The sequence below is a fragment of the Ammodytes marinus genome (genome assembly GCF_949987685.1).
Source record: "Ammodytes marinus genome assembly, chromosome: 11".
Lineage (NCBI taxonomy): Eukaryota > Metazoa > Chordata > Actinopteri > Uranoscopiformes > Ammodytidae > Ammodytes > Ammodytes marinus.
Genome location: NC_137215.1, coordinates 2,419,485 through 2,431,019, shown reverse-complemented (window position 1 = coordinate 2,431,019; position 11,535 = coordinate 2,419,485). Strand labels below are relative to the sequence as shown.

Genomic DNA, 11,535 nt, shown 5'->3' with positions numbered 1-11,535 from the left:
GGTGTGTCGTGGGAGGGGAGGGGGATTGGATTAAGCACTTTCTGATACATTTGCTTTCATGAAAAGTGCTGTATAAATTGATTGATTGATTGATTATGGTCTCCTTACTTGAAAAGATATGTAAATATAACATAATATCCCAAAAATCTTTGAAAAGTGATGTCTCCATTTGAAGGTCATTAACATAATAAACTCCAAGGGGAAATTTCCAAATGAGACACAGAAGGCGCCGCAGGTGATTTTTCGCGTATCAACAAGCACTTGGCAACAGAGAGTATAAAACAATCAGCACTGTTAGCTCTTACTCACATCTCCACCCAGCCTTGGAGCACACCAGCGCTGTAAACCTGGCCAATCAGAGCAGACTAGGCTTTGCGGAAATGGGGGCAAAGTGGGTGTTAACAAAGTGGACTTGATGCAGTATTAAAACACACTCATCCAGTCTGTGTTCATTCCATTGGAAGAGCAGCTCCCATTTGACTGTTTGAGTGACCTACAGTCCACCTGTACCTGCCTGTAAGTACATTTTGATTCATCTATGAATACATGTCAGAAGGTTTTAACTCGGGGGGGTGAAAGGGTGACATTTTAACTTATATACAGTATGCCTATTTCATCATGAAATGTGCAAAACTCTAACTACAGTCTGACATAGCAGCAGTAGTTCATGATAGTGAAGCTGCTGCTTCCCCACAATCTACATAGTTTCTTGTGCGGTGATTCATGTCAGGCTGCTCTATACGAGCCATTAATAAACAATAAAAAATTAGTACAATAGGAGATATTTAATTAATCATTTCGACGTTAACAGGACTCAAAGGCTGCCCCCAACAGTAGGAAGAGGAAGGATAATTTCATATGAGCAGGGAAATGCTATGGATGACATGGTTGTTGTCAACAAAGCAATAAAATGAAGAGATTACTGTTAAGAGTGCTGGCAAATAATGATGTATTTGTAAGTGTTATAAATAAAATATAACAATTTAAATATATATCTATTGAAGCAAACTGCTGATATTCACCTAAAACATTATTTTTTTTAAATTTAAATAAAAAATTTCATATGAAAAGAATTTCACTCTTTCCTAAATTTGTAATCATTTGTGTGAAGTAACTCAAATCATTCAAACTGTAAGATTAAAGGTTTGTAATTTGTGTATTGGGGTTTGATGCTAGTGTTTATACTCTGAGTGTGTTCTGAGTGACAGTGTCTGTAATCTCAATGAGGATTGTTATAGTGTTGGCTGCTCTGACTCTGTTTTGCAGGTTTTTCCAGAACTATTGGTAATGTATACTGTAGTTAGCAGTGTTGGGAAAGTTCTTTTTCTACGTGAACTAGTTCAAAGTTCAGTTCACACCCTTTAAAATGAACTAGTTCAGTTCATAGTTCATAATTCAAAATTCTGAACTAAGTTCACAGTTCAAAAATGAACTAGTTCATAGTTCTTTTTTTTCAATATGTTGCTGCAGGCTATTATTTTTCTAAATAATTGCCACATTCCATATAGAACCACAGACAGAAATTATTTCAATACAGTCCACACTAGAAGCCAGCTGCAGGGTTTACCCCTACAGTATATTCTCAAAAACATGAGGAAAAAGTTGCTGTTTGATGGTCTTTTTAATGAAGAATTATTCAAACAAAAACGGTTAAGGTGCAAATATTTTTCCATTTTTATAATTTTCCAAACCTGGAAACAATTCACATGAAATTTCATTTAAAGAAAGCAATACTGAAAAATATACCAGGCAGGTTCTACTGTACAAACAAATTAGCCTACAACTTAAAATAGTAAAACCCTCAAGGAGACCATTCTAAACTGCAGTGTAGGGCCTACTGTTAACAACAAAGTCCAGAAGATGTGTTGACATACTTATTAACACAAACACAATCTGAGGTAGGTAACAATCATACAAAGAAGAGGTAGAACCTGAGGCTAGGTCCATGGTCTGAGTCATGGGTCTGAGTAAGCGCTGCTGCATTAATTTGTTTTTGTTTTTTTCCCGCGGTGTTTCGCATTTTGATGACGCAGCGGCGGTGCGACGCTGTGGTGGCATGTGTTGCCAGATAGGGTGTTTTTCAGCTACATATTAAGGGCTGTTTACGCTGTCTTTTAGCGGGGGTTTTCTATAGAAATCTGGCACTCGATGAACGATTGAACGACAGTAAGAGCGCCGTTCACAAACGCCAGAATGAGCGCGTTCTCAAAAACGTTCATGAGGCAGAAATACATACGTTCAGTTCATGTTCGCCCCCAATATGAACAAGTTCATGAACGAACGTTCATTGAACGCATTCAGGCACAACACTGGTAGTTAGAGTGTTTCAATATGTACCGGAACTCCAGTTGTGCCCACTGTGGTTTAGCAATAGAAAAAAACTGTCAAGTCAAAGTTTTCTGTTTTAATGTGAAGCTTGGAATGCATGTGATTTTAAGGCAAGTCTACATTACAGGTGGCGGCAGCGAAATACATGCAGCTATCTTTTTTTATAAAAAAATAAAACAACTTTTTTTATTGTTTTATGTAAGCAAATTATAAATCGATTCGAAATTTCAGGAGATAGAAATCGCCTTTTTTCATTTTTTTTTTTACATGAATCGATTTTTCTTCACCACCCCTAGTTAACAGTTCATTGACGATGGCAGACAAGGCAGCGGACGTCTCCATACTGATTGTTCTCAATACTAATGTGTTTAGGCTAAAGGCATCTGCCACATCAGCCTATATCAGTCTCTGACATTCGCATTTATCCGGTTTTCAGAGGGCACCCCCTGTAACATTAAAAGACAATATTAACTTAGTTTTAGCTATAATGTACATTGTAAATATATATATATGTGTCTATATATATGTGTCTATATATATACATTATATATAATGTATATACCTGTATATATATAAGTGAAGTTTCATGACTGCCTTGAGTATTTTTCTGGTTTTCAGAGGACATGATTGAATGTGTCTGCTTGTGATGACTTAATGTTCACCTCAGGAGTTCTGTGGTTGTTGTCCACCCCCATTGGGAACAAGTCAGGTAACAATATATAGCATTAAATCTTAACTGATGTATTTTTGCTACCAGCTGATTTAGCTGCTATTGTGGGGCGTCTATTTTTTGGCTATTTTATGACTTATGAGACTTATGAGAGTCAGAGATGAAATGGGGCAGAGAGGGGAATGACATGCAAATAACAACCATGGGCCGGATTCTAAGTGGGATGCTCTAACCACTACACCACAAGCGCCCCAGCATAAATGATGTCTTATTGGTTGTTAAACCTCAAATTATATATCTTTTTGGCCACCATTCCACAGGTTCACCATGGCTGTCAGTATCCCCGGAGTGATCGCGATGGTCTTTTTCTACCTGCTGGTTCTTGGAGTGGGAATCTGGGCTTCTTTCAAATCCAGGAGGCAGGAGAGCAAAACCTCAGCTGACAAAATGGACATGGCTCTGCTTGGAAACCGAAGCATTAAGAGTGTGGTGGGGATGTTCACAATGACAGGTGCAGTATTGATTTGTGAATAAAAAAAATATTGCAATGTGAATACTGCACGCACTGTTAATTAGTTTAGTTTAGTTAGATAATTGATAATTGTGGATCGGAAAATGTTGTATCCTGCTCGTTCGTACCCAATCAGGAGACAGAGCGCTATAAAGAGGCGGGTCTCTGTGCCGGTGAACGATGACTTTGCTGCTCTCCATTGTGGCACTAACTGATAAAGACGGCTGTGTGTTCATGTGGTGGGGACGTAGGGACGAGGGAGGGGACTGCTAACTGCTAGTCACTGACAGGAAGTTAGCTAAAAGGAACAAATCGCTTACTTCTCCTTTAATCAGAATATGCTGATCATGTAGATGTGGTCAATTTGAATGAGCTTCAGCGTGGCAGCTTTAACTAACTCCTTGATTGGTGAGTCTGGTTTGGGTTGGGGGAATGGGGTTCATTAGGTCCCTGGTTTCGTCCCCTGTTTGCTCTTGTATTTGTCTCGACTTGTTGTTTCTCCTGTCAACTAATTTCGATTTGTGTGTGTCTGCCTGTCCATCCTTTAGCCACGTGGATTGGAGGATGCACCATAATGGGCTTAGCTGAGATGCTATACACCCCATCTATGGGACTGATGTCGGCGGTTATGCTGCCAACAGCTTTCTCCATTTCGTTTATTATTGGTAAGTATTACATAATTATCAGTAGATGTTTGCCAATGTCAGGATATTTAAAAAAACAATAACAAACAGTACCTAAATCATAAAACGGATAAGGAAAGCTTCACATAGCACTTTCCATTTGAGGCACTTTGAGAGCTGATTCGGGGTTTGTCCTTAATCTTGAACGAGTTATTTTCCACATCATAAAAACATTTATAAAAAGGATTCTCGGCCATGAACACTGGTTGAAGGGCAGCAACAACTCTTTGCTGGTCTAAACAAAAATGAACTGCTTACATCAGGGAAAAAAGTGCTGTACTTTGGGGCACTTTTATCCTCACTGTTATGGCAAAAAGGGTGAGAGTGTACCGCAAAAGCACAAATAGAAGTGCATCTTTTTCAAAGAAAGTTAAGCAGTGCTTTCCATGACTTTCCTGAATGTGTTTGAAAAGTCTGTCTGAACTCAAATTGGGTGTAACTGCTGGGCTCATTCTCAGATGTTATAACTTGTCCCAAATGGTTAAAACTTGATGTATGTTTCTGCTGTTTTTCTCTTGAATGTAAACATGCATCTTGCCCACAGCATGCAAATCTGTCTGTCTGTTTTATTTCTCAGGTGGCCTTGTGTTCGCCAAGCCGATGAGAGACAAGAGATATGTGACCATGTTAGACCCTTTCGAGGTCAAGTATGGAAAAGCAATAATGGCCGTTCAGTCCCTGGCTGTACTTCTAACTGACATTTTGTGGTTGGCTGGAACACTAATTAGCTTAGGTACAGTATATACTATAGACTTTCTAGACTTTCAGCTTTATTGTTTATCTAATTCATTTCAGGGTCAAGTTTCTGGTAACCCTCCTGTTGTGTTTTGGTCGATTTTGACAGATTTACAAATGAGATCGGCCCAACCACTTAACTGTAACCCCTCCCCACCACGACTACACCTCGATATCCTACCCATGAATATCCAGAGTCCAACATTCAACCAAGAACCTGGACACAGCTCTCACTTTAAGTGTTCTGAGCAGGGACCCCCCTCACCCCATACTCCCACACAGTATCTCCGGGGAAACCTGTCATGCGCCTTCTCCAGATCAACAAAACACATGTAGACCAGATTAGCATCCTCCCAGGGCCCATCTAGGATCCTTGAGAGAGTGAAGATCTGGTCTGTTTTTCCACGGCCAGGACTGAATCAGCATTGTTCCTCGGCTGAACCCTCCTTTCCAGCACCTTGGAGTAGACTTTAACAAACACTCTTCGGTCCCCCTCTTGCCAAGATGGCGCCACATGCCCTGTCCTGAGCTGCCTCTCTTCACTTGTGTTTCTATTATACATTTTTTTCTTTAATATTACATTGCTGAAGGGACCCCGGGACATTAAAGAATGTCATTGCAAACAACGGTTGGTGTAATTGTTGTGCGTATGACAATTAAACAGTCTTAAAATATTTAACAGGAGGACCACCACTCCTCAGGCACTTTCCCAGACTTCCACGCAAGTTTTAAGAGACATGTCTTCCATGATAGCCCCTCCACACCCAGAACTTTCTGCATTTCTGGACGGATCTCATCAAGGGCATATTAGTCAGATTCAGGAGTTCCTGAAAGTTCTCCTTCCAACGGCAGGTTTCCTCCTCAGTTGAGGTCAACAGCATTCCCATCTTAATGAACACAGTTTGGATGGTTTACCCTTTCCCCCTCCTATGGTGCCTGACAGTTTTCCAGAAAGCACTTACCGGGTGTCCTACTCCATAGCTTCCGCAATTTCCTCCCACACTCGCTGCTTTACCTCTGGACCTGTCGGTACCTTGGAACAGCCTACGGATTCCATAACATATATACCGGAAGGACTACTACATTGTTCAAGGGTTACCGCCCCTTAAGGCATCTTATATTTTAAGACCACAGCTTCAGAAATGGAAGCTATGAACATCGACCACTTGGGTTCAATGCCCACAACTTCTCGTGGAATGCCAGAAAATTCTCCTCAGAAGGTGGGAGTTGAATATCTCTCAGACAGCGGCCTCCTCCAGTTCACCCGTTTCGGCTTACCAGGTCTGTCCAGAGTCTTCCCCCACCCAACTCACCACCAGATGGTGATCAGTTGACAGCCCCGCCCCTCTCTTCACCCATGTGACCAAATCATGCAGCTGTAGATCAAACGATAAGATCACAAAATCAATCATCGACCTTCTGCCTAGGGTGCTCTGTCACCACATCCTTATGTTCGAACATGGTGTTAGTTATGGATGATCCGTTCTGGAGAACTAAAACAGAACCAAAGTTTCACCTCCTCTGTGTGAAAGCCCTACAGATGTCACCATCACTCATCAAGTGCGAGTTGAATTCTCCAAGCAGAACTAGTATACGGAACACAAAAATTGATAACATGATATGAACCAAACAGGAGGGTTAGGATTAGTGTAAGGGGTTGTGGTTAGGTAATGTAGTGATAATGCTGAAGGCTATTCATTGTCTTCATCTTTTGTGATAAGTGACAAAAAGTTAGACCATGGATATGTGTTTTCCAGGTGCCACCATGAATGTGATTTTGGACTTGTCCTATGTTGCGAGCATCTGGATCTCTGCTGCTGTGGTCATTCTCTACACACTGTTGGGAGGTCTGTACTCGGTGGCTTACACAGACATCATACAGCTCATCCTCATATTCATCACCATGGTGAGGATGCTATGGTTTAAGTATTTATAAAGTGTGTCCTGTCTTAGTTTTGAGGTGACACAAAACATTGACATTTTCCTTAAAGAAATATTGCAGGAATAGAAAATAGGTAGAAAGAAAAAAGACGGTCCTTGTATTGGGTATTGGTTTCTCATATTTAAATGTACACACACACACACACACACACACACACACACACACACACACACACACACACGTCTTTTCACTAAAGTTTCTGTCATGTGTTTTTGCAGTGGACCTGTGTCCCCTTTGTCATGACGAACCCTGCGTCCGTGGATATTTCCCAGACAGCCCTGAACTACACTTTCCAGCCACCGTGGATTAGTAGACTGGACAGCAAGTTTTCCTGGATATCCCTCGATGATTTCCTATTACTGGTAATCTCGAATTTAAAATGAAAAGGACTGCTGTTTGCTTCTGTCCCAATAGATCAGCTTCTAAAGTTTATTTGAGTTGCTTTGTATAAACCTGGCATAAGAGTATCATAGGTATGTCATGAAAAACAAATATGACTTGAACTTTAACCATGTCAATCGGTTAGGTTTAATAAAAGTAGCCATATAAAGGACAATACAAAGATTTTACCAGGTCTGTCTACTGTTTATTAAACCTGTATCCTTCTCAGGTTGAATACATCTGCTTACATATGATATGATTCATATTGGTTATTCGTTACAAGAGTTTATTGCGGTTTACCGGATCCTGGTTACCTAGTGAAGGACCCCAGAAGATCACATTTGCTGATGATTAGTAAGGACTCAGTTCTGCATAAGATGATTAAAAACAGCATTTTTTAAATGTATATTAATCCTAGTTTCAATCTTTTCCCAAAGGCTCTGGGAAATTTAGGATGTCAAGCCTTCCACCAGAGGACCTTGTCTGCTGTGTCCTCGTCTTCTGCCAGAGTCTCATGCTTTGTTGCCGCTTTCTTTATCCTGATATTCGCGATACCTCCTATACTGATCGGTGCAGTGGCTGTTTCCACAGGTATAAACGGTCTCTTAAATTATATTAATGATGTTTGCATTAAACAATGGTATCTAACATCATATTATGTTCATTGTGTGAATCAACGAAACTGCAGTTTACGAAAAATAAATAACCAGAGGTTAAAATAATAACAATAATAATAATAATAATAATAATAATAATAATAATAATAATAATAATAATAATAATAATTAGAACTGCAAGCAGTTACGAACGGAGGTAAAGCCTCCAACGCAACCCGGCTCTCGAGCTCCACTTCAGTGGATCTGGAATATAAAGTTTTTGAATATGGGATGTTCGGTGTGGGAGTTACAGTATATAATTATTGCTCTGCAAAACGCGGTCCCAGCTCCTGCTCGGGCTTGGCCCCCAATAATAATAATAATAATAATAATAATAATAATAATAATAATAATAATAATAATAACTTATACTAATAATAACTATCTTCCATGTATTTGTCCTATCTGTCTACATACCAGACTGGAACCTCACGTCTTATGGCTCTCCTTCTCCATTGGAACGTGATGAGGGAGCGATGATCCTGCCGATCGTTCTGAAACACCTAACGCCTCTCGCTGTCTCTGTCACCGGGACTGCAGCCATCGGCGCTGCTGTTATGTCTTCAGCTGACTCTGCTCTGCTCTCTATAGCCTCCATCTTCACCTGCAACATCTATAAGTCCATCCTGAGGCCCACGGTGAGGAAAAAACTAATTTGTTTTCTTTAAATGCTCCTACCACCAAAAGGGAGACTTTTTGAAAGATTTGAAGGAAAAACTGAAATTAGGTGTAATAGGGAATGAACAGGGTCATTGTTATAACCTGTATTTCATCAGGAGAAACCCATTGAGATTAAGAAAAAAACTTTTTTTGCAAGGATTTCAAAGACTTGAAAGATGGACTGAAATTCATGGGAGATTAAATGGAGACCTGGCCAAGGCAGATAGCAGAATAATGAAAACACAAGAGGACAAAATTAATAGATCTGAAAGAATAAACAATCAACATTACACAATAAATAACATTTAAAAAAATATTTATTAAAATTTTATTTTAAATTGGATATAAAAAAATAAAAAAAATTGTATCAGTTAAATTATTTGTAATTTACATGCAAGTTTAATTAATTAAAAACTTAAATAAATTAAATAAAAAAGGAAAAATATAAAGACGTAACAACCGTTTTTTTTTACAACCCTCAAGAGTGACCACAGCGGGGACATGTTGTGGTCTATTCCTAGAGCTAATAGAAAAACATTAGTTTGGACAAATATGCATTAAGAACAAATTCCAGCTGAAGAAGGGTATTTTGAACCACAATAAAATTATTCAGCAAGTATGAGGATACTTGTGCACAGCAGTATATAACAGTGTCACCAGCATGAAAGTGAACATTAGCATTCGAAACATTTTGATCCTGATTATTTAAAAGTGGAAAACATGGGTTGAACAGTACAATGAAAACATTTTTTTTTAAATGTGAAAACGTACCTCCATTGCTTTACAGAAACTGGTCCTTACTTAACTTTTTCATTTGTATTCAGGCCTCACAAAGAGAAATCCAGTGGGTGATCCGTGTCTCTGTCGTGGTTGGAGGCCTGCTTGGCACGTCACTCACCAACCTGAAAAACAGCATCATAGCTATGGTGATCCTTGGGTGTGATTTATCCTACGTTTTGATCTTCTCCCAACTGGTCTGCGTCCTCTTCTTCGACATCTCCAACGGCTACGGGGCTATTATGGGCTGGCTGATAGGGTTGGTGTTAAGACTGCTGAGTGGAGAGCCAACCATAGGCTTAGCACCAATCCTACACTTCCCAGGTTGTGTTCTGGAAGACGGTGTTTATGTCCAGTACTCTCCATTCAAGACCATCTGCATGCTGGCGGCTTTCACTGGCAACTTGGTGTTCTCCTACTGGGCGTCTGTGCTCTTCAACAACGGCTCGATTCCTGAGAAGTGGGACGTGTTCAAGGTGAAAGCCCAGAACTCACCACAGCCACTGACACCGATAGATGAATCCAAAGGACTCAACGAGAAGGAGAAGTTGGAAAAAAACGAACTTCATCAAGAAGCCTCTGAACCAATGATGAGCGCAACAGAAATGTGAAAAACACATTCAAACTATGACATAAAGCACTGCCCTTAATCCTATATAATAAAAGGTCGATACACCTCGAATTATACTGTGAAACGATGACAGCTCTTAGGGAATTAGGGAGTCAAAGGTTTTAAGGCGAGACACTGCAGATGAATATATATATATATTTGTAATGTTCTTATAGATATCATCATATAACTTTGTATCTCACCATAATATGCAGGAATGTTTACCAAGGGTGTAAAGAATTGTATATAATTGATATTTTAAATATATGAACATAAATGTGAAGTTATTACGGCAGTTTGGTTGGGCTATGATAAATAGTTGAATGTCAGTATGTATTGCATGTAGGGGAGAGTGGCGTGAGTTGTGCCAGGGGGGAAGTAGTGCCACCCCTTGTTTCTAGAAAACAATAGAAGCAATTGTTCAAGTGACTACATATTTTTGAAGAGTGATCCATTTCACTCATCCTGCAAAGAAGGGAGACACATGGAAGCAAAACACAGTGTTATGCCTTTCAAAGCAACATTTCTATGATCAAGGTTTTTTTTATTATTGTGACTGGGCAATTATTGGACACATGTTTTAGTGCTTTTGTATGCTACACTACAAGTATAAACAGTTAGCACAATGTCAGCCCTAACTACTGCATCATACTAGTTTTTCCAAAATGCTGGGGTTGGGGTGATTTGTGCCCAAGGGCCTGGGGTGAGTTGTGCCAGTGGCATGGCTGTACTATATGCTGGTCAACAAAAAGAAAGTGACAGTAGCTCAGAAGAGACTGACATAACTGATGAGAGTTCGGATGGCCAGAATGATGATGATGATGATGATGACGATGATGTTGGTGACTCATTGTGTGTCATTGTGAGCTTTGCAGGTAAAACCACCCAGACCTGCTAAGCAAATTGACCTTCAATCTTTGTAAAATATTTACTTTAAATAAACCCTTGTTTTTTTACTTTACTACCTTTAAAATCAGATACTTTTGTACTTCTATCCAAGAGGTATTGCAATATGTGACTTGTTACTTGTATCGGAGTAATTTTTCTAGTAAGTATCTAGTATCTCTACTCTTACTCATGTATGGTTTTCAGGTACTCTTTACAGCACTTGAATAAAGGTTATTGCTCAAAACTGTCCTGTATTTTTCTCTGACATGTTACCACTTATTTCCAAATACCTAAGCCACTCGGCCCATCAGTCAACAGTTAGTTAGTGGGGGAAGCTATATTCAAACTGTTCATCATTGCTGTCAACTTCCCAGGAGAGAAAGCGTTGGTGTTCTTCCACCTGCTCCCGGGCTCGTAGTGACTACACAGGGACCAAATCAGTGGCCTCAAGTTAAGAAAAAAGATATTTGATATGTTTTCTTGAGTAATGAGTGTCATAAATATAGTGAAATTGGGTGACATGATTTTTTTTCTGAATAGTAAAAAAAAAATGTGTCCACTCTCACCCATTCTAAAGACAGACAGACAGACAGACAGACAGACAGACAGACAGACAGACAGACAGACAGACAGACAGACAGACAGACAGACAGACAGACAGATAGATAGATAGATAGATAGATAGATAGATAGA

General features: G+C 39.6%; 1 protein-coding gene across 1 annotated transcript; it reads left to right on the top strand.

The window, feature by feature from the left end:
- The first annotated feature begins 397 nt into the window (after nt 1-397).
- On the top strand, nt 398-11,088 carry LOC307257675 (high-affinity choline transporter 1-like). Its single transcript, XM_080036951.1, has 9 exons — nt 398-516; nt 3,319-3,509; nt 4,058-4,174; nt 4,770-4,925; nt 6,685-6,833; nt 7,088-7,231; nt 7,688-7,841; nt 8,327-8,544; nt 9,391-11,088. Exons 2-9 carry the CDS (start codon nt 3,326-3,328, stop codon nt 9,952-9,954), a joined length of 1,686 nt encoding a protein of 561 aa, XP_079893077.1. The 5' UTR covers nt 398-516; nt 3,319-3,325; the 3' UTR covers nt 9,955-11,088.
- Nucleotides 11,089-11,535: the final 447 nt, after the last annotated feature.